General features: G+C 42.6%; 1 protein-coding gene across 7 annotated transcripts in view; it reads left to right on the forward strand.

The window, feature by feature from the left end:
• phf14 (PHD finger protein 14) overlaps window positions 1-24252 on the forward strand; it is an 81980-nt gene that overhangs the window by 20965 nt on the left and 36763 nt on the right. For 5 of the 7 annotated variants that reach the window (XM_065947927.1, XM_065947924.1, XM_065947928.1 and 2 more), the window contains exons 9-16: window positions 238-508; window positions 1088-1194; window positions 3744-3839; window positions 8095-8201; window positions 8521-8652; window positions 11157-11319; window positions 16494-16556; window positions 16987-17111. In XM_065947927.1, the coding sequence (XP_065803999.1) occupies window positions 238-508; window positions 1088-1194; window positions 3744-3839; window positions 8095-8201; window positions 8521-8652; window positions 11157-11319; window positions 16494-16556; window positions 16987-17111 (1064 nt within the window). Of the gene's footprint in view, window positions 1-237; window positions 509-1087; window positions 1195-3743; window positions 3840-8094; window positions 8202-8520; window positions 8653-11156; window positions 11320-16493; window positions 16557-16986; window positions 17112-19084; window positions 21878-24252 lie in introns of those variants that run through there. The other 2 variants (XM_065947930.1, XM_065947925.1) reach the window with 2 other exon arrangements.

The raw sequence follows: 24252 nt of genomic DNA on the forward strand, positions 1-24252 counted from the left end.
AAGATTGTCGAAATAGTGCTCATATAAAATAAATGCCAGAATAACCTCCTGAATTGGAAACACGTAATAGACTGTTTCGATGTATCAACAAACATATGATTCCTTGTTGCCTGTTTGTGGAGAGAAATCATAGTGTGTAACCACTGATGGTAAATTACCATCATAATGTGGGAGTATGTTATGTTCACATCGTGTGTGTGTGTGTTTGTGTGTGTGTGTGTTTTTGTTACACTGCAGGCCCGGATCACCACGCGCCTGCAGCAGTACAGAGCCAAAGCAGAGCTGTCCAGAAACACTCGGCCTCAGGCCTGGGTGCCCCGCGAGAAGCTGCCGCGACCCCTGACATCCAGCGCCTCCGCCATCAGGAAGCTGATGAGGAAGGCGGAGCTCATGGGCATCAGCACCGACATTTTCCCCGTTGACACGTCTGACGCTAACGCCAGCCTGGACGGACGCAGGAAACACAAACAGCCCGCCCTCACTGCAGACTTTGTCAACTATTACCTGGGTGAGGAAACTTGTGTTATTTATTCTCTCAGATAAAGTATTCACTCAAAGCTCATCACCTCCTCTAAACTTACTTCTGCGTGACGCTACATGAGTAGAGTTCCAGAGACACCAGACGCACTTCATTCCTTCTTTAGTCTCCAGAGGAAAAAGTACAGAGCTTCAAACCAGAATCTTATCCGGGTATCTCTCTTTACTTACCCCATTCCCTTACATTTAAAGATAAACAATTAAAGCATCAATATCAGCTTCCTGTCTCTGTTTTTTTTTTTTTTTTTTTTTCAGGAGTGACAGATAAAGTCAACAAAGCTAAAGGGCATTTAGTATTTATATCCATGGTGTATCTCTCTAACTGTTTCACAGGAGGGTTAAGTAAGGTGAGTGTTGTCTAAAGGAATTCTCTCCTCAAACAAATGCCCGTGATGCCAGACGCTGGAGACGCCATGTCGGTAACCTTGAGAGCACTCTTCATCAGCCTGCAGCCGAGCGCCTATCTGCCATCAGTACACCCTCTCATGTGCGTTTTTTCCCGTGTATAGATTGTGATCGTGCTATTGATTTTTGTCCCATTGATATTCAGAGCGGAACATGCGAATGATCCAGATCCAGGACAACATCTCCGAGCAGAAGAGCCTGAAAGACAAGCTGGAGAGCGAGCAAGAAAAACTGCACGTGGAGTACAACAAGGTGAGCGCCTTCGATCCAAAACGTGCAGAGCGATGAGTCATCTCTGGTTCAGGTGGACTGCTCGGACAAATCTGTGCCAACTTTTTAATTGGTACGATTGTTTGGCATAAATTCTGATGCAAATATTTAAACAAACAAGAGGAAAAACAAATGAAGAATGAATGAACACCTTGACTTCATCTGGAGCAGGTAGGCGTTTTCTGATTTTCAGAAAAGACTGCTCCTTATCGATCTTGTCCCCGGCAATGTAAAATAGATATTACAGATGGAATTATGACCCGTTTCACTTCCTGCTCGTCAAGTTTTTCCACTAATTAATAGAAAAGTATTGACAGAGTCTCGAAAATGATATCAATAAAAATAGCAATCCCCCGCTTTGTCTGTGAGAGAAGCTGCTGCCAGGTTGTGTTGTTGCTCAGCTTGTTTTTAGGTTCATGTTCCACATGGTGTTCGAATCATGCGGCAACCTCCGGTTTTGAAAAATGAAGCCGATGCTGAAGTGCAAAATCCTGCAGTTCATCGAGTGTCGTCTAGAAGCTGGCTGCAGGAACCCCGGAAGTCACGTACACATGACAGGCAAAAAGCCGTTTTTACAGCAGAAATAAACATGTTTACAGCCTGGTACAAAAAAATAAATAGGTCTGATTAGTTGTTGTCATCATGGGCACACACTGTATGGGGGGTGATTTTTTTTAAACGGCTCCATGTGTTATCCATAGGTAGGTGAATAGCTGACCTGATTGACAGGTGGGCGTGGTGTAACGGTTCGTCTAGAGCCTTAAAACCCGCCTCAGCTCCAGCTCTCAGTCTGTCGTTAGGTTGACTGAAAGTTAGACTGAGACAGGATTTCCAGCATGGCGGCTGCTGCTGATGAGCCTCCAGAGCCCCCTGCAGGAATAGATGGCTGACGTCACTCAGGCTTCGTCCAATAATGTTTACAGTGTATGATATGAATGTACTTTGTTTTGCTGTGTACACGTTTAAACAGGTTTATTTTTTGGCTTTTAAGCAGTGGACACTTATGGAAATGGAAGCTCCACAGACTCAACCAGGAGAAGCTCAAACATGAACCTAAAGTTTTGTTTTTCCTAGAGAGTTTAAAAAAATAATTAAAACAAGTTTGATTCAGGCCGATTTGAGCTCGACAGTGGATAGAGTCGGAAATCAGAGAGAGAGAGAGAGAGAGAGAGAGAGAGTAGGGAATGAAATGAAATGAAATGCAGGAAAGGAGCCACAGGTCGGATTTGAACCCGGGCCGCCCGCTTGGAGAACTATAGCCGCCACACATGGGCTGCGCGCTCTAATGACTAGGCTACCGGCCTCTCATAATTATTTTATTTAAATTCAAGCACAGACGTGAAATTACTGGAAATAACTTACTTAATCTTTTTCTTCATTTTAACTGCAATTTGTGACTGTGTAGAGCTTATCAGCAGACAGAAGACAACAAAGTGTTGTTATTTGGTAAAGAAAGAAAAAAAAATCACTCCGACTTAAGCAGCAGAGCTTTTATCAAAAATTAAGATTCTAATCTCACTGCTGACAGCTGGCATGTCTGTTTGTCGAGACAGAGGCCCGCAAGGAAACAGAGGACGCAACAACAGACACAGCAGCTAGTAATTAGTTTGACTGAGTTTTTTCAAAGACGATTTTAAACTGTGTCACAGAGTCGGATATGTCCACAGTAGGCTCTGAGATAAGAACTGAGTCCTGTGTGTGCCTTCCTCTGTGTGACCTCTGTAGAGAGGCTGCTGCTCCATCTGTCAACACGGCGACGGCAGACTAAAAGTCACAAGAGTTAATGTTGCGTTCAGTCTTCTGCCGTGCGTGTTAAGCGTTATTAATGGAGTGTGTGTTGCTAATTGCACGCTCTGAGCCGCTCTTACATGGCTTTGGCCTTGAAGAAACCGGCAGTGGAGTGATGTCATTGAAAGCCTCTCTTTGACGAATATAGAAGTGTAAAGCCCTGTATATGGTTTACATGTTTGTGGCATGCGGCCCAGTTCTTGCAGTGTTAACGTTGGGAAGACACTCTGAGGTTAACATGTGGCATTAGTGATGCAGAGGTGCTCATGATTAATCAGCAGCCATGTTGTCACTCTCTCAGCACTGCTCCATAAATAGCACAGAAAATCGGGAAGGTTGCGGCCGTAATCGGGGGATAAAAATATAATCATGAATAAATTGAAGTTATTCTTTTAGAAGGGACTGTTTTCCTTCTAATCACAGTAATGGCATGGAAAAACAGCCTGTCAGTGGTGGTCTTGACCCGTCTTGATTTAAAATCTGTAGTCCACCCAGTTTAAGACCGAGACAAGACCAAGTAAAAATGCTTTAGAATCCAAGACCGAGACCTTCAAGAAGTGGTCTCAAGACCAAGACTGATTTTGAGTACTACAACTCTAGTGTGAACACAACAAAACAGTCAGAATCGAGTATTCATCCAGACCATGGTATGCGTGTTATTTAAATACTCTTGAGTGTGTTTGTTGGTGTGTTATAACAGAGACTGTGGTGTCCTCATGTTGTCTCCTCTCTCCTCCTTGCAGCTCTGTGAGACTCTGGAGGAGCTGCTGAATGTGAACGGGGAGCTGCGAAGTGAAGGCCAGGCCATGTGGACTCTGCTGGGGGGCATCCTGGGTCAGGTACAATCTCCACCTTCTCCTGTCCTCGTTGTTGTCGAATGATTTCTGTTTAGAGTGTAGCACTGATTTGTGTTTGAGAGTTTTGGTAGATGTGTGTGCAGCAGTCCAAATGGCCCACAGCAGCTCTGTACTGACCCTGCTGTTTATAAAAAAATAAAAAAAAACCTTTCCTTTTACTCTAACCGATGGAGCCGTCGTTGGCTGTGAAGTCGGACCTGACAGCCGAGAAGTAAAGCTGCATCCCCATCTCGTTTCCATGGCAACCAATTGCTAAAGGGTTTTCTCTACAGCTGATGGTTTATTTAATGAATGTGAAGTGCAGTCTACAGAAATAGACTGAAATCTTTCCGTTTGTTTGCTGGAACAAAATAAAACCTCAAAGGTGCTCACGATAGAGCGGCAGCATCCGTCCACTCGTCTCTCTTGACACTTTACCTGCTTTTTAATTATAATTTCTTAAAGGTTAATGACCTGGTTTGTTTAACACAATAATCCAGATGTGGAGATGCACTTTTTTTACTCTCTAGAATCAAGTGATCCAACTCACTTTAGTCCTGGTCTTTCTAAGAAAACAGGATTGGATCAACCAGATCCAGATCCAAATTGATAAAGATTTACCAAATCCATATTCTTAGTGCTCTGAATTGTACTTAATTCTACTTACTGTTACTTTGTACACTGAGGTCGCCAACATTCACACAAACTGAACGTTTCTCACAACTGTTCTAAGATAGTTTTGATCCAAAAGAGTCAGAATGATCCTGATCCTAGCAGAGGGCTGGATTCAGACCGGATTACAGAAACAAAATGATGTTTGTAATCTTAATATTTTGCTGTATTGCTACAGCGACATAGCAGATAAATAGACAGGATAAATAATAAATAAAAAGGGTTTTGTTCCCAAAAAATACAAAAAAACATCATTATTAAACAAAAAAACAAGATTAGATTACGTGATCTTATCTGATATCCTTCTCTTCTTTGTCTTTTGTTTTATCCTGTTTCTTAATATTTCCACCTGTATGCATGATGGGAAGTACTGTAGGTGGCACTTTGAGTAGTCAGAAGCTCTATACAAGCTCAAGTCCATTTACCAAATAATCTCAACAGGAATCCAGCTTTCATATTTTAAAAGTGGCCCTGCAAAATACAGTCTTATAAAACCTTGTAGTTCTTGATTAAAGTGTCTTTAGATGTGAGGGGGTGTCAGACTTCAGTTAAGTTAGTCCTCTAATGTTTGGTATCAACAGATCCATTGATGATGGTCATGGGTCAGGTATTATTTTTCTTTATAAAGCTGTTGTTTCCAAGGTCAACAGTTTCCTTTTTTTTTTTTACTCAAGGAGTGAAAACCAAACATCAGACATACACTTGTCTGATGAAAATGCACCCAAACACCCGATGTCCGTTTCCTCTCAGTCAGTATTTTTAAGTCCCTCCTTTATGGACATCCAAGATAAGAGGAAGAAGCCAACTCTGACCCTTCACTTTAACTTTTCAGGCAAACAGATAAGATATCCATTGTGCTGCCTGGACCATGCAGTCACTTCTTTTCAGGATTTATGTATAAAAGTACCATCGTAATCCATAAAAAGTCTTTTAAAAGTGTGCTCGTTGAAGAGCACGAGCCTCGTAGACAAATGGTCGAACGATATTAATGTGGTGGCGAGGCGGCAGAATGGACAGGGACTAGAAGGAAAACTGGCAGTGAATCTGCAATGACCGCCATAAATCACCTAATTATGAACACGCACGCTTTAAGTAGCAACATCAGTCACAGCACCGCATGCTTTTGTGTCATCTATCTGCCACGTTTTCATCTCCTATTTGTCATCCTGCCTGCCTGCATTTGCAGAAATTATTGATGTCCCCAGCCGGGACCCTCATCCCTCTTCCAGTACACAGTCTGTGCTTTTGTTCCTCATGGTCCTGGAAGTTTAGCTCGGCTGGCAACTTGACAAGAAAACACACCAGACACTTTCCAGCAGCCTCTATGAAACGCTATAATGCCCAGGTAGCTAAGAGATGGTCGATATAATAAGAGGGATTCATGTTACTCAGGCCAGTTAAGTGATGAGCTACAGGGAGGGAAAAAAAAGACCAGCGAGGAGATATAAGGTGGTCTAAACAGCTGATGCAGTGTAGAACTAAAGGAGCTTTGAAGGTTGCTCTGAATGAAGCTCTTACAGGGGATTTGTTTACATACTGAACAGATCGAGAACTAGAGCTGCAGAATAATTCACAATTTCATTGTCGTTGCTATTTCACAATTTGCAGTAAAACACATGACAAAAGAAAATACTGTGCCAGATGTGATTTAATAGTTCTCACTAAATGTAAAAAGCAATGCTTTCTCACTCAGTATGTGTCCTTTCTACCTGACAGATGAAGCTCAAGCCAGCTTCCTGCCACTTACAGATTCATAGGTGCCAATTTGATGTTGAATAAAAAGGAGGCTTTTTGAAGAATAGTATGTAGCCATAGAGACTAGTTATCGCTAACATGCATTTTTTCATTTTCATTTTTCATACTTTAAATAATCTTTGCAGTAATGAACAACATAATGGCACATTGCATATTTCTTTCTTATCATGCAGACTTTTTGAGAAATCCTCTTATGCACAGTGTCAGTACTGAGCTAACTACATGTCTTTGCTAAACTGAGGCGTCGAGTGGTATCCTGATTAATCGGTCGGGCTTAATGAGGATTTGATCATTTGGTATATCAATTATATTTAAAAAGTGGGAAAAAAAAAGCTTAACCAAATTTCTCAGAACCCAAACATACAGTGTGACCTAGAAAATCAATAATCCACACATGTTATCTGAAAGTATTGGTCAAGACGAAGAAGGATTTAAAAACAGAAAACCCACTGGTACTGAGACGGTGACAGAATCATCGAAGGAAAACAAGCTGGAGCACAACAGCTCTGATTGGTCGTGCACAGACTTTGCTGAGAGTGGCTGCCAGCTCCATGTATCCTCAGGAGGTAGTGGAGAGATTTTTAGCATCCCACAATCTGATATTAGATCAGAGAGCTTTAGATAGAGGCGGCTTTAGGGCCCAAAGATGCCAGCATGAGTGGATTAGTCTTACAGCTGAAGCTCACAGCTTGAACTTGCTGGTCATAGTTATGCAGGAGCACACTTTCCTCTGCAGATCGCTTTTTAAATGACAATTTAAGCCACATCTTCGTTGTTTTTACTGTATTGAGCATGATGGAAATGCTCTCAGCAGAGGGAGTTGGCATTTTGTGCTCCTGCTCTGTAGCGTTTTGATGAGTTTCCCCTGAGGACGGGAGCCAGACAGCCTGTGTGTTTACTAACTGTTTCCCCTCTCTAAACTTCTTCATCTATCTGATAAAGCATGTTAACAATGTTGAAACTGCTCCACATCAGCAGTAGAGCCTCTTCCTGGTGGTGGGATGCAGGTGGGCTGCGGTCCAGGTTGAGGAGATAGCCTCCTGCAGCCCCCTTTGTGCTCTGGTCACCCCGTCCCTCCATCTATCAGGCGTCCCTGCGGGGACGCTCCCTCGCCACGCTGCAGGCAGCGCGAGCACGCCCAGATTAGAACTTCCTGCGGGAAAACCTTGTCTGTTTAGTGACAGACTCGGTCCCTACGAGATAAGTTTTCTAATTAACCCGTGTGGCAGAGACGCTGCACCTGAGATGGAGGCGAGAATAGACCGGCTGTCTTCTGCTGCTGCTGCTGCTTTTCACCTGACACACACAACAGGTCCCCTCTCGCATCTCCTCGCAGCTCTGCTGTGAGTGAACTTTTACAGCTCTGATTAAGCTAGCTGTCTAAACTCACAGCCAACAATACGCAGGTGTTCACTAAAGTATCACCTGTAACATCAACTCTAATGGAGCCATACCGGCCTACATCTTAGGTTTTCTCTCAGCTGTTCTGAGTGTGGACACAATCTGAAACTCGGCTGCAGAACATAAAGTATAAAGTTAACTTTGCTCTTTGATAGCGACATAGACCCTCGCCAAACCTCGCTGATAAAGCAATACTTTTTGATGAGTAATTATCGGCCCGACAATTAAGTACTTCTAAAGATGAAGACTATCTATCTACCTTGTGATCATCTTTTCAAATCGACCTCCTTCATATTTATGAGAAGAACTTCTTCCCGCAGAGGAAACAGTGTGAACAGTCTTTCACAGTGTGTCGCTGTTTCATGGGAGTAATGTTGCAAATCGAAGCTTAAACATAAAAAAAAACTTTGTGTCCCTCTTTCTTTGGCAGAAACTGAACACTCCAGCTGTTCTGAAAGCTCCCAAAGAGAGGAAGCCCAACAAGAAGGAGGGAGGAAGCCCGGGGAAGTCCTCCAGCCTGCCAGCAATCCTCTACAGGTAAAAACCATGCAGGGTCCTGAGAGACGGAGGTTAAATGACGACGTGAACGTGCAGTCATTTTCAATATCATCACATGCCAGGGGAAGAGTTGAAGGGCCTTCTGAAGAGCTCCATTTTCCTCGTCAATACAAATTGGGTTTAAGTGTGTGAGTTTACATCAGCCATGTTCTTATGGGGAGACAGAAACAGAGTTCTGCTTTCAGGAAGGTTATGAGGCATTGCACTTTTTGTTCCATGAATGATGTATGGCCACTGAGTTCAAATGTTTACTGAAAAAACACCCAACACAAGCCCATAATTCCATGTTTTCTTGCAGCTGTGGCATCTGTAAGAAAAACCAGGACCAACATCTTCTGGTGCTGTGTGACACCTGTAAGCTCTACTACCACCTGGGCTGCCTGGAGCCTCCGCTGGCACGCATGCCCAAGAAGACCAAGAACAGCTACTGGTGAGAGACACAGAGACATGAGGGGAGGAGGGGAAGTGGGAAAGACAATGCTCTGAAACTTGAAATGTTTTGAACATGAGAGGGCAGTTCTTACATTTTAAAACCTGTAGGTTAATTTAGTTGCAGGGTGAGTCACATAAATTTGATCACAGTGCCCCCCCAGCGTCTTTTTTTTTCCCCCGAGCTCTTCGCCTTTTTTGTGCGGCCGCTCCGAGCGTTCAGGTTGAAAATCTCTTAACTTTTCAGAAAGGCGCTGTTGAAGTCACGGCCGCTCCAAATGTATGACATTCCATGTAGTTTTGCCTCCTACGGATTGTGTCTTATAATCACATCCCCCTCACTCCGTGTCTGATCGGATAAGATCAAAAATATATTAAAAAAAAACATACAGTAGATAAGTAAAAGAGCAGTGTCGGTCATACAGTGGCAGTGGTCATACTGTTGTCATAGAGACAGGACGGACGTGCAGCGCTTTTCTTCTCATTGGACAAACGCTTCATGCAAACACTCCCGAGCGCACAGCCAGCGCTTTTCTGCCCGGAAACAAAGCCAGGTGGACACGGGGCCTTAGAAAAACAAGAACTTTTTTTAGATACTCCTTCTTTACCACACAGATCATGTATCAGATATAAGTTTTTTTTCTGCTGCCAACAATCCAATAATACAAAAAAAAATGGGCTCAGGTATTAGAAAAAAACAAAGTTCTCCTTCAAAGTTCTCCTTAGAAACCATGTGGAGGAAATGAACGTCAGAGGCTGACAAGTTACATGAACAGAAGTGTGTTGTTAGGACTCACACAGGCGACAGATTCACTGTAAGCTTGAAAAACCCAGACTGCTGGAGAGCCATTAGTGAAGGTTACACAGTTCAAGATTCCTCAGAAAGCACAAACGCATATCAGTGAGATACTCGGCTGTACAAGCCCTCATGCTGCCGAACATGATTCAACATGACAGCACAGAGAGTACGAGCGGAATACATACAGCTGATAAAGGCCGGGCCGCTTTATGCAGGCATATTCTTTAATATGCTTACAGATACATCAATAACAAAGACTTTGTAGGTGCAGTAAAAATATGTCACTTTTAACTAGAATAGACACCAAGCTCCAAACAATCCGAGGTTAAGGTCAGAGCGAGGTGATTGGATGAAAACACGCATAAAAAAGATCAAATAGTTGGAGACTTTAAGAACTTTGACGATCATAGTTTATACTGAACTCGTAAAAAGATCTCTTTTATGTTTGATGGAGATTCATATTCAGTCTTTCCTCGCTCAGAGTTTGTTTATTCATATCGGCCGTGACATTTGAGGCCGGTCGGTGGCAGCAGAATTATCAGATGACGGATGTAGGGACGGGGGAAATGTCATAGCTGCTTCTCTGTACTATGGCACTTTGGATATATCTGGAGAGGAGATTCAGTGCCTCTGTTTATCACATATGATAGTCTTAACAAACCCTGTCACATGGTGAACCGTACTTCTTCCACAGTTTGATGATGGGAACATCAGAGGAGGTTTTTTTTTTTTTTTGTTGTGTGTGTCTTTCTGTTTTATTTGAAAGAACTCAAGAAACATGGCTGCTGTTACCAAGCCGGACATGTTTATGTTTCATGATGGAAGTCATTTAACATTTGTTTGTTTTAGCTTAAAGCTGCTCTGTCTGATCGAGTCAAAATGAGAAACTATCTGTATAAATAAAGAGTGTTGTTGCAAAGTCATAACTCACATCAGAGCTCTGCAAACACAAAAAGACACAGAGATGTCTTAGGCTGAGGTAGAAAAATGTTTAATTTGTTTTATGGACTGACTTTCACTTTTTATAGTACATTTCATTATTATCTTATTGGTTTGTCCACATGCTCTCATAAGGTTTGGGTCAAGAATTTTTAGGCCACTGCACAAGCAACAATGTTTCAAGAAGTTTAATGGTCAAAGATCTAGGGATTTACATCATTTAATCCAAGTAGCAACCACTGGGAAAAATGAACCCAATGCAGAAATGCAACAACCTGCAGTTCCTTGAGTGTCCACTTGAGGCTGACCGCAAAAACCCCAGAAGTCGAAAATGTCCAGTTTTACAGTGGAAATAAACATTTGTACAGCGTAGTTCAAATATACAATTTAGTCTGTATGGCTCATTCCTTTATCTGCACATACTTCGCAGATTTTATGAAGAGTAAGTGTTAATCAAAATTAGGGGCGTGGCTGATCTGACTGACCAGAAGGCGGGCGCATTCTGGCTGTTTGTCAGGAGGCTTATGGCTTGCCTCAGCTCCTCCTGGCGACCACCGTTGATAGGCTTCTAAATTACCCTTTAGTAACAAGTGATGGACGTCACTGAGACCACATCCATGTTTTATACAGTTGCTGTCGCTTGATTAAAAGTGACGCCCCGATAGCAACCGGGCTGAAATGAGGAGGGATATCCATTGTCAGGGAGGTCAAGAATAACTTGTATGTCGAGAGATTCATTGAGACGAGCTCTCTTCCCTTCTCTTCAGGCAATGCTCCGAGTGTGACCAAGCCAGCAGCGATGAGGCCGATATCGCCATGGAGACGCTACCTGACGGCACCAAAAGGTCCAGGAGGCAGATCAAGGGACCAATCAAATTCATCCCACAGGAGATGTCGCCAGAGCCCAAGAAACATCAAGTGAGGGGCACGGTGTGTATCAACACACTGAAAATCTCATTTTATAACCAGCAGAAATATATTTTTTTTTTACTGCTGAAAATAATGAAAAGTGCGAACGCTCTACTCGTCCTTCACTCTCATTAGAGAGTAATTGATGTCAGTGTCAGCTAATTGATTGATCTGTATTGATTACAAATAATTAACTTGAGTTCTCATTAGTCTGATGCTCTCTTTAAGCTCTCAGAAAGTCACACAAGGTGATGGTTTGTTCCCCCGAGCACAAATAGTTCAATGTTTCCTCCGAAAAAGAGTTTTGTTGAAGAAGGCTGAGGAAGAACAGAAGTGTTTCTAAAAGAAGTGGACAAATCCTCTCCAAAGGGACTCTGATCCTGAAGTGTCTTGCACTATTTCTATTTCTGTGACCTATAAGGTCACATGTTCTGCAAAATCCTCTTCACTATGTTTCTCTAACACTAATATGTGTCTCTAGTCTGTCTCATAACTGAGCAATGATGAGAGAAGTCCATCCTCTCCATCTTCTGCCTGCTCCACTTTTCAGACAATGTGTGCTCAAATAGGCCGTTTAGAGATTTCCCCTTCATGACATCACAAAGGGCAGTAGCCCCTCCCCGAGGTGGGTGACACTCACACAGCTAGGTGTTTGTTCTGCCCTCTGAGTCTGCCTTCTCACCGTAAACAATAGGACATGGAGCGAAAAAGCCCGAGCCACATCCCCTTCCAGAGAGGGGGCGTGGTCAGACACAGCTCATTTACGTTTAAAGGTACAGACACAGAAACAGCCTGTTCTGAGCAGGGCTGAAATAGAGGGGTTTATAGACATGATCAAATACAGGATCAGAGTGGATTTAGAATAGGAAACTTCACACACATGTTTTGTGGAGCTCTGAGGATTTTTTAAACTGGTGAAGAGGAGAACATGTGACCTATAAAAATAATTCAGATTGTACATACTTCTGTTAAAACTGGTTTGCATTCTCAGTCATTTATTCTCTCAGTGAACATTTTCCTCGTGAGTTTATGAACTGAATCTCTAGTTTCAACTCTTCTTCAATACAGCATGATTTCCATGTCTGTCTCAAAACTAAGCTTTTGTATGAACACATAACAACAGAAACAGATGTTGGGTGAAAATGGTGGTGGTCAGATATTAAGAGAATGTTGGACGAGTGTTACCACTGCTTTATTTCCCACCTTTTCTAACCACCAAATCACCTTTTGATGGAGAATTCTGGCAGTTTCATCACCCGTCAATTTACAGTCTTAAACCAAATTATAAGTAAAATGAGAACATCACTCAAAAGATGAGTCAGCGTTTCATTGTCAGTTTGAAGCCTCAAATCTTCTTCAAAGCACTTCACTGCCTGAACGGTAGACCAAGCAGGAGAGACAAGTTAAGAACTATTTTTCTTAATCACTTAGTTTTTTATTTTTAAAAGCAGAAAGCTTCACCATTTAACACGTCTTAGAATAATAGTATTTTCTAAATCCTTTATGTAACCTTACATTGTGTGAATCATTTATTTTTGGATTTCACACACAAAAAACAGGTGTAATAATAACACAATCAATTTAAGATATAAGATAATCAATATGCTATAGATGTGAATACTGTATGTATCCTTTTCCAAGAACTCGTGTTTTTCAAAAGCCATTCTGACCATTTTTCATCATCATCGCCATAAATTCCCAGAACTTTGTTCCTGAGCACAACAGAGCGACGGTGTGTGGACTGTGTCAGCCTGTAGAGAAACATTTGGTGTCAGCTGTGAGGAGGAACACAACCCCTCACTGGATCCTACTTATCTGCTCCGACCATGCTCTGATCCTGAGATACAGAGCCGCCTCCCCGCTCCCTCAAGAAACACTCCAGATTGATATCTGACAGCTCTGTGCTGAGGATTGGGGGGAGGAGGAGGAGGAGGGGGCTGGGCTTGTCTTTTACTTCCCATTTTTCTTTTTTCCACTGTCAATATGTGACCAAGTGCCACTCACCTGGGACTTGAGGGAACTTTCCTCTCTTGGCTGTGGATGCTCTCAGCAGAGTCAATTCCAGTGGATCCACTTCTGACTGCAGCCTGTGTTACAAATAGAGGAATGAACAAAGAAAAGGAGGAGTGGCGTCTGGGCCACTTCTCTCACTCTCTGCACTCCATCTGTCTTAGAGGGGAAATAGTGGAGTGTTGGAGCACAGTGGCAGTCTGGGTTAATGTGTTTTTCTGTTCAGGTTTGGAAACCTAGGGCCCAGACATGTGCCGAGGACCCTGCTGGAGCTCTCGGGGATTAAGCAGCTTTCTGATTTTTCTCGCAGCCACTCGGGCGAGGCACTTCACTGCAGCATTTATCTTCAAATGCAAGGCGTGCAATGGCAGACGCTAAAAGGGCCCTGCTTTGCATTTTTAATGCTTTTACCAGGGCACCCAGGCATTGGCATTTCTCTAAAGCCATGTTTTAATTCATCAGAACTGGCTAATCGACCTCCTGCTGGCCTCTGAGGCTGCACTGTGTGTGTGTGTGTGTTGGAGAGTTAGCGTGTGTGTGCGCGACATACACACATTTACATTTGGCCAAAAGGGCTGTCATGGCCCGGTGCCACCTTGATGAAGTTGAGAGTCTCGTGGCTGTTATTCATGGTCTGTAGTGCCCGCTGGAGAAAATCGTTTCCAGTCAACCTGTGAGCTGAATTTTATGTAGTATGTATGTAACGTCACCGCTGTAAAAATTAATGCTCCGTGATTTTACACGGCCGAGTTTAATGTGGAGAACTTCTCAAACACTCGTCTAACCAGACTTCATGCGAGGAGCAAATCATTAACACACGTTTGTTCTTCAACACGTGGTGTGAAAAAGAAGCAAACCACTGTTTTATGGAACTTGTTTTTAAACTTTTATTTAAAAGTTTATATTTAGGATTTATGCCTTTTATGTCAGAGATAGGACAGTGGATAGAGTCAGAAATCAGGGAGAGGGAGAGACTGGAATCACATGCAGGAGACGACCCACAGGTCTGATTCCAACCCGGGCCGCTAGCTTGGAGGTGTGAGAGAAATTGATTTAAAAAATATGAGAATTGCTATTTCTCTGAAGAAGTCTAACTTGGTGTTATGAGTCAAAAGCCTTTTTACTATGTGCAGCACGGAGCGAAGACATTACAGTTAGGCTCATACTGCCTTTTAAATACAGAAACCACCACACTATGATCGACTACAGTGGCAGCAAGCGGCAGGCGTAGTGCGCAAATTTGGTACCTCCCTTATCAGCCATCAGTTGAGTAACAGAGGCATAAGGTGGAGAAATACTTTGGTGTTGTGTAACGGTGTAACTGATTCATAAAATATCTAACTAGAAGGAATAAAAGAAGATTTTTTTTTTTTTAAATCAAACTTAATTTTGCAAATTGTATACAATGTCGTTGTAATTATTGAAATCAATAACTAATAAATACTCTAATAAGTAGCTTCATGTCAAACAATCTGTGAACATGGTGATGCCATTTTTGAACCTGAAATCAAAAAGGAAGGCGTCGAGGAGGAGCTCAGGGTTCGGGAGGTGAAGCAGCTGAAGGTGGCTGTAAAATGCTCCTCCTAATGAGTCATGATTTACTGCTGCCTGCTGCGACCACAGCACTGCCATTAAAACTCCCATACGAACATATGTCATTAATCAGTTTGAAATTATGAGAATGAAGTTAATATATGTAGTTAGTAAGACTTCCTACGCTCTGTTAATTCCTCTAATCCTGTGTGAAATGATTCATGCTTGTTAAAGATGCACTGATGTACTTAATTAAAAGATAGATTTTTGCCGGCGACTTATAAACTGCCTGCGGTTTTAATTTCCTCACCTGAGCAGAGCCTGAGATTAGCTGCGCTGTGCGTGTGAGCGTTTTCAGCTGAACCAGCGACTGATCTGCACCCAGCGCTGCTCTGCCTTATAGATTACTTCAAGGGACGGCGCTTTATTGCAGAAATAACTAAATAACGCCAGGCCCCCCCTTTTTGTTTAGGGGTGGAGGAATAGTTAAGGTGTGCAGGAGCCACTTGGCAGCGCGCTTGCAGTTAGCATTCTTTCTGATAAGTGCTCCATCTGGGGAGCGGTGGCGAGCCAAAGGCGACAGATGGAATTGTTTTCACAATCTGTTTAAATATGTTGTCGATTTTTCTTCCCCTCTTTAAACTCTCCAGCAGCTCTGCGCTCGTTTGCTAGCACCAAAAAGGGATGTTTGATAAAAACAGCTTGAGCCCTGTGAACCAGTGATCGTAGGCGGCCATCTTCCATCCTGCATTGGTGCAACGATGTGACTAGTTGTGGAGGAGTTAAGGAAGTAGTTCTGTGAGTTTGAAAAAAAAGAAAAAGATGAGTAGTACGGACCCTGCTCCTTCAGCAGTCTTACCTCAAATCCTAACGGGATGGGTTGGACGCTCACTGCCTTAAGCAGGCGGTTACAAATCGGTTCTGTCTCCCTTATATGTGGAGGACTCTGCTGGTCCACTTTGGAGCACCTGGACCTGTTGCCTCAGGGCATAACAGCTGTTGTACATCTTTTAGACCACATGTTTTAGACCACATGTTTTAGTCCACATGTTTTAGACCACATGTTTTAGTCCACATCTTTTAGACCACATGTTTTAGTCCACATCTTTTAGACCACATGTTTTAGTCCACATGTTTTAGTCCACATGTTTTAGTCCACATCTTTTAGACCACATCTTTTAGTCCACATCTTTTAGTCCACATGTTTTAGACCACATCTTTTAGTCCACATGTTTTAGACCACATGTTTTAGTCCACATGTTTTAGACCACATGTTTTAGTCCACATGTTTTAGTCCACATGTTTTAGTCCACATGTTTTAGTCCACATGTTTTAGACCACATGTTTTAGTCCACATGTTTTAGTCCACATGTTTTAGTCCACATGTTTTAGTCCACATGTTTTAGACCACATGTTTTAAACCACATGTTTTAGTCCACATGTTTTAGTCCACATGTTTTAGACCACATCTTTTAGACCACATGTTTTAGTCCACATGTTTTAGTCCACATGTTTTAGTCCACATGTTTTAGACCACATGTTTTAAACCACATGTTTTAGTCCACATGTTTTAGTCCACATGTTTTAGACCACATGTTTTAGACCACATGTTTTAGAGTATCCCATAACAGTGAACTTTTTGTGATTGACAGAGAACCAGAGGACAGAAGAGGAAGAGAATCCCCATCTGTGAAGACAGAGAAGATAAAATTGAGGTTTGTGATCTTTACTCACTGATATTGTATGTAGGACCGTGCGTGTTAGACCAGCTTGTCACAGTATCTTACTGATATCTAACATTACTGCCCATTAAAAAGAAAAACAAAGCTTCCGCTCTGGCTTCTCCTCACTACTCGTTGTTTTATTATATTCTTTAATTTTTTTTTAATTCCAATTTAAATTCACGATGTGCTTCCAGTCTTTCTCCTAAATTATTCTAACAGCCATCCAGGTTGGCCTTTTTGGCCTTTGTAAAATCTGAAAATCACTTTGATTGCAACAAAAGATTACCACTATTTCTCCAGAAAAGCTGTCCTCATATGTTGTCTAACTCCTCTGTCTAACATATTATTCATTTGAACATCCCAACCTCAATCAGTTGCCCATACATACAACTCTTGATTCTAATGCGCTGTGTTTCCATAGGAACCGCTGCCACGGGAACGCAGACAACGCCAATCTGCATTGCAGAAAAAAACACCCAAAGCCGACGACACGAGGACCGAGTGTACAACCTGCAAAGGACCGGGTGACAACGAAAACCTTGTGAGGTGAGGGAACATGTGTGTGTGTGTGTGTGTGTGTGTGGCTCGGAGAGGGAGGAGGGGGGTTATTAGACATGCTCAGTGTGTGTGTGTGTGTGTGTGTGTGTGTGTGTGTGGGAGGGTTCATCTCGTGAAGCAGCCATATCCTCCTGATGATTAAAGTTCAGTCTTCATTAGGCTCCGGCCGCCTGTGCTCTGCAGAATGAAGGGGCTGACGGTGTCTTCTCCATAGGCTGCCTATATTGACCTGCCACATACATTTGCACAGTTCATTAGGGCATAATGAATAGCACAATTTATCCGCCGCTTTCCTGGGATTTCAGGTGTCAGCCATCTAATAAGCAGATTTCTTCTTTGACATTGGAATTCTGTGAGAAACAAAGTAGATCGCTGCAGGCGTCTTGTCAGCACACCGTCTTGTGATCAACGTCTCGCACAGAAATGATCTCCATTTTCATAACAACAGAATCCCTTCACCAGGTCTCTCATGAAACACCGCCGCTGTTCATCGCCAACTTAAACCATTTAACCAACAGTAAGAATAATGTCTGAACACTGGTGTCAGCTTCTAACATGAGACTCTTCTGAATAAACTTTAAACTATGGACAGGAGGCCTTTAATAACAACAGACCTGTATTAATGATGCATTTATTCCATTTACTGTACATAGTATGGACAAAGGCCATGCAGGAGTGCCTTAAACCTGCATTCTCTGAAATGACCAGCAGGTGATGACTCCACCGTCATGTTTTAAAAAAGGTCTTTGAGAACATTTTGTCACGAGTAAATGGTCTCACTCCCTAGTTGAAACTGTTCTTTTTGTACATTATTATCTCATTTAGTGATTCAATAGACGTTAAAGCGCAGTTTGCTTGATGCTATAGGCCCGGGACTTGTTGTTACCATAGCAACCTGTCAACCTGAATGTATCATCCCTGTCATCCAAACATACTAGACTTCACGCTCTAAACAACTAAAACTCTGGAGGTGTGGAAACCAGTGGGTGAAGTCACAGTAGGTTCACACACACACACATTGTATTTACCATTTTCTTGCTTTTTTTCCCAGTTTTGGAAGCATTTATATTTTTTTATTGGGAAAAAAATCTCCGCATCTTTTCTCGCTACGCTTCATATTTTCATTCTCTTTGTTGATCCACTCTTCACACTTCCTCCATCGTCTTCATCATCCTCCATCCTCCTGTTGTTCTTGATACAATAGAAGTGACCTTCTATCTACAGAACTGGAACCATTTCTTCAACTCCATCACAGCGGCTCCGTTTGCAAACATACAAATTAAAGACAGGATACAAACAATAGACTCAACCTTCAAACACCGAACAAACATTCAGAGGCCTTTAACATGCTTTGATCTGGGATTCATTCATCTCGCATTCAATTTTAGAATTGACTGATGAACAAAGGAGTGAGTCAGTCTGACCTTCTTAAAACGTGGGACCCTGTATCTCCGTTTGATTGTAACAGTTCATATTCTGTGTTCAGAGTGCGGTCGCAGGCAATGCCTTAACATGTTTTTATCATAGGCTGATTAACAAATTAAAATAACCCTGTTGTTGAACTGATGAAACGTATTCTTTTAAAATGCTCATTTTTTTAAAAAGAACACATCAGGCAGGTCGTTGAATCACCCGTCATTCACCTTTCACTCCAAATATGTGATCGCTCTTCATTTGCCCTTGTAGATTAAATCGATAGATTCAGACAAACTGTATTAGAGACGTACTTTTCTGACATATTTATTATATTTAATGTAACAACGTGAAGTTCTGCTTTAAGAATATGACGCACCATGCAGAGAGCGGTTGAGTAGAAGAAGCTAAAGAGAAAAGGCTCAACAGATGTGTTTGTGTTGTTTTCTTCTGGAGCCTTAAAGTCGCTTGTTGCACTTGTTGAGGGGTTTCTGGTCGGTGGGTGTGAGGTGTGCTGCCCTGACTCTTTCTATCTTTGCATTGCACAGGTTGTGAGAGCCCGGGCAGCCACCTCACCTCCCATAGACACTCGGGACAGACGACCAGTTGGCTTAGAGAGAGAGACACAGAGAGAGGCAGATTGAGGCGTTTGAAGGATGCCGCTCGAGTCAGGCCGAGGAACGGGACCATCGCGACCGCCTCTGATCCAAACCGGACCAACAACTGTCCAACCAAAAACTGAGCTGGACTATAAATCTGTAACGTGAAGCCACTATGTGTGTATGGAACTGATGTTTGGTTAAGTCTGGACTTTTTGCTGACTTTACACACTTCCAAGTTCTAGGTTTTGATTATTTTTCTAGCTCCAGTTGCATCCACTTAATAGTCTTCATCTGCAAATCCTGAACATGCATGTATGTACAAAACCATTTTGGAATAAGCTCAACATCTTTCAAGCAATACTTCAAAACAAAAACGAGTAATCGAGCTTCACATGGAGTCCATTGATGGATGCAACTGTTCCACATGTCATGAGTCGAGATGTCTTCAAAGATGCCATAAAAAGAGGGGGTCCTTACTTTGTTGAGGTGACGTATGATTTTTAAAAACAGGATGTGAGAGGGTCAGTTTGTCTACGTGTGCACTTAGTGTCCTGGTGATGATCAAGAGTTTGTTTGATCGTAATAGAGTCCTCATAAGTCCTTTCTCCTGGGAAGCCTCTCTGAAGCGTGTAAACAAACCTGATCAGTAAGTATCTGATCAGTCTTTGTTGGTACAGAAGACAGAGACTGAGACTGTGAGAAATCGAGAAACAGCTGCACACAGATGATCAGACACCTGGAGAGGCTCATGATTTCAGAAAAAAATTAAATTAAGGTTTCTCATGTTTCATTTGAACATTTTATCCAGAGTCAGATCAAAGTCAAGATGCTGCTCTGCAAAAAAACTCTAATCTTATCAAGTGTATTTGCCTCATTTAAGCCACATTCACATGAATAGTCTAGATAGTCTAGACTAAGTGGTTAGTGCCACACACCCCAGGTACGGAGGCTGTAGACCTCCAAGCTGCTGGCCCAGGTTTGAATCCAACCTGTGGCTCCTTTCCTGCATGTCACTCCCCACTCTCTCTCTCTCTCCCTGATTTCTGACTATATCCCCTGTCCTGTCTCTGAAAGAAAATGCTTAAAACATCATATTTAAAGATATAACAAGCCTAAATGAAGGCCTTAATCTCTTGAAATAAGTAAAAAAAAAAAAAAAAAACAGCCACTATGGCTTCAAATTTCCCTTGTTATGTGTCTTGAAAACAGATGTAATATCTTCATTAGTTAGTATAACGTATCAAGACACTTAACCCGTAAGTTTGACTAGACATGAAACACATACGCGTGCTGAGGTTTGAGACTCTGCGGTGTGTAATGAGCCTCTAAACGCAGACAGTGAGGTGGAGATCAAACTGACTGGACACTTTGGAACATGAAGACGCAGTGCTCAAGGATGCTAAGTGCACCTTTTTACGGGAGATTTGTGTTTTTTATTGTGTTTGAATCTGAGAGATTGTGTTGAGTGTAATACGTTTGTTTCAGAGCTGCTTGAGATGAGCGGTTCCTCTCTGCTATGTTGCTCCAAGTGTGGAAGTACAGCAGCGTGAAGACGCAGCGACTCGCTTACCTCTTCTCGTTTTCTGTTTACGTTTTCATGACTCGTTCCTCTCTTCACCTCGAGGTGCTTTCCTTACATTTTACGTGAATAACTTTCGACCAATTACATTTTATTTGTTCCGGTACAAAGCTGGCATTTTGCACTTTTGTTAAACCTCCTCCACATATCTGACTTCTCATCCGATCGTTTCAGAATAACGGATTTGAAGTCGCCCTCATCATTCCAGAGGGAAACTCTTAGCAGACGCACTTAAACTTTGACCTGAGTGTTGTGTTTTTTAAGTATAAAGGAGGGCAAGTTGGTGTGTTTTTTTTAAAAAGCCAACTGTGTCTGCTTTAGCAGTAAAGTAATGCTTACCATGCAGCGTCTTCAGTAGACACAAGCTAGTGTAGTTAGCAGAAATACCCACTTAGATATTAGTCTTTAGCGTTTTAGGGCATTCAGAAGTCTTCCTCTTGTCTCCGTATCGCTGACACATCCTCCACGTCCCCACGGTGACGCCGTCAGAGCCGTCAAAACAGCAGCTGCCCGCTGCTGCTCCGTCAGGGCTCATGACGAGTGTCACAGCGTGCCCTCATGTGTCACTCTGGTGCCCGTCCAGGCTCTGTGTGCATGCTTCTGGGAGCAGCCCGTCCCCTATACTGAGTGTTCAGAAACAAACCTCGCTGTGGGTTTGTCTTTGTTGACTCCTGACCCCGTCACTCACAGTCCGTCCGCTCTAAGACTGCGTGTCAGATCTACAGTGCATGGCTCCAAATATTTACTCTGTACAGACGTTTAAAACTGTTCTCGTAGAATCTGAATGCCAGGTAGCCGTGTAGTGTGATGATGATGATGATGATGATGATGATGATGATGATGATGATGTGTACAGTATTTATTTCCAAGGCCAAACCTTCTTGTGTTTCTTTTTGTGCCTACATACTTGATCATACATCATAAGCTTGTGTTGTGAACAGAGTGGAACTCTAATTTATCACCCTTGATTTGAATTGCCAAACGTTTGTTTACAGGCGTGTTGTTTTCTGTTTCATTGTGTACTGTGTTATTGTGATCCTCTCTGAAGGAAGAATGTGAACGTGTCGCTGCTGTTTGTGTACGTGAAGTGTCTCAGCCTCTGGCCCGCAGCTCCTGAAAATGAAGCGGGGCTTTAATAAACTCTTGACTTTTTCACCTTATTGCTGCCGTGATAAATGAGTGTCAGCCAGCTAATTAATTGTTCTAAAGGTGCGGCAGCGGCGGTCCGTTTGTGCGTGTAATGCCCTCTGTCATCTGTGATTTATCACCTGGGAAGTGGCCTTCTCGTTGGGGGGGGGGGGGGCTGTTTCTTCTCAGCCCACATAGAGCAGAGTCTAGAACAGATTCTCACGCTGGTACAGAGTATCACACTCTGCACACGGGACATTTGAAGATCTCACATCTGAAGAAGACTGTAGACGTCTAAATCATGAAAAGAAAGAACCCTGAAGCAGACAACCCAACAGAGTGTTGATCGACTGTTTAATATTTCATTATTCAAAGTTAGATAGGTAGACTACACTGTATGAGTACCTACACAGTCCCTGAATTGAAGACTTAACACAAAAATACTAGCCGCAGGTTTTTAAATTAGATTAACGTGCACATTTAAATCAAAGAAATCTAAAATATCTGATTGATGTATCTATTGTACAAAAGACTGATGTAGACTCATTCATGTACATTTGATGACTGTAGAAGTAAATCATCTTTATTGGGGAATTCGAGACTATGAAGACGTTCTTTTGGCCTCGGGAGAAATGCGATGAGCATCTTCATTGACTTTTACTGACTAGGTTTCAGATCAGTCTTGCAGATAACAAACAGATATGTTGAAAATAATTGTTAGTTGCAGCCAAGTGACAACCTCCGGTGTTGAAAACTGAAGCCGAGGCTGAAGTGCAAAATCCTGCAGTTCGTCGAGTGTCCTCTTAAGGCTGGCAGCAGAAACCTCGGAAGTCACACACACACCTCAGCCAAAAAAGGTGTTTTTACAGCATAAATAAACATGTTTACAGCCTGGTACAAATAACCAAATACTTCTTATTAGTTATTGTCATCATAGGCACACACTGTACGGGGGGTGATTTATTATTATTATTTTTTTTAAATAGGCGTGTAGCTGACATGATTGACAGGTGGCCGTGGTGTAACGGTTCGTCAGGAGGCTTAAAACCCGCCTCAGCTCTCAGCCTGTCGTTAGGTTGATTGAAAGTTAGACTGAGACAGGATTTCCAGCATGGTGGCAGCTGCTGATGAGCCTCCAGAGCCCCCTGCAGGAACAGATGGCTGACATCACTCAGGCTTTGTCCAATAATATTTACAGTGTATGGGTGCAGCTCTTCTTAGAGAAAATATTGTATTTGTTTTTTTATTGTGCAAAGAAAGCGCTGTACAGGAACATTGGGTGGAAATGTGACGGATAGTTTAACAACAGCAAAGACAAAGAAGGAATAATAATACAAAAAACCAAGATAACCAGACAAAGAAAGCAAACAAACAAAAGACGCTAAAAAAAATAATAATAGAAGAGAACTTTTTACATCTTAATGACAGAATGATCAGCGGGAGGTACTGGAGAGATAATCAGTGCTTGAGTCGTTGAGATTTGATGTTGATCAACAACCTCTGAAAAAGCATTTGACAATAAATCTCTGCGAAACTAAATCCCGGAGCTTTTATTGGTATTGAGTCGTTCATAGGCAGATTAATCTGTTTGTTCAGATGTTTTGAAGATGGTTCATTTCTTAACGGCAACACAAGAAAAGCCAAAAGATCAGTCTAACGTTTCAAGTTTTGTTGAACCCAGATACAGCAGCTTCCCCCTGTTGTGTAAAAAGCCGACTTAAAATCAGAAAACCAAAAGGCCTCTACGTCTGCCTCTTTTATTTAAACAACAGTGTGGGAAAGCAGAAAGAGACATTTAGGGTCCGAACATCTCGGCGAAATGGAACCAACTCACCGTGGAGAACTGTAGCCGCCCCAATCCCTCATCCTCGACCCCCCCGGGGTCCTCGGGGGGACGCAAACAGCAGCCTGCAAACCAGAGATGAGCTCTGCTACAGCTTGGTTTCTGGTTTGGTTCGGGGATGAGACGGAGGAGGAAGGTGGGGGAGGGTGTGAGGGATAAAGAGAGAGAAAAGCTAGCAGGGGAGGTTCTGGAAGGCAGTAACCTTTCCGATGATGAGTGCGTTTCCCATTACTGCTCTGACACCAGATCCGGGGAGATGATTTAATGGCGGCATTTTGTTTTTGCTGACTTCACCTTTTTTTTTTTTTTTTTTTCCCTTCTCCTCCGCCCTATTAAAACAGAAAACACCCGAGCTGGGACCGGGGCTGTGTGGGAAGTGTGGCCAAGCAGCTAAAATCTATTACTCCTCAACTTCTTCCCTCTTTATCGCAGCGATTCTGCCCCGGTGTGGGCACACTCCAATCCTCTCCCTCCTCCGCTGGCTTCAGTCTGATCATCTCTTTACTGAGCCCTGCTGCCTCCCAACCCTATAATTAAATCATACACCTCTGAGGATGAACCACA

Source organism: Labrus bergylta, chromosome 19, assembly GCF_963930695.1.
Source record: "Labrus bergylta chromosome 19, fLabBer1.1, whole genome shotgun sequence".
Taxonomy (NCBI): Eukaryota; Metazoa; Chordata; class Actinopteri; order Labriformes; family Labridae; genus Labrus; species Labrus bergylta.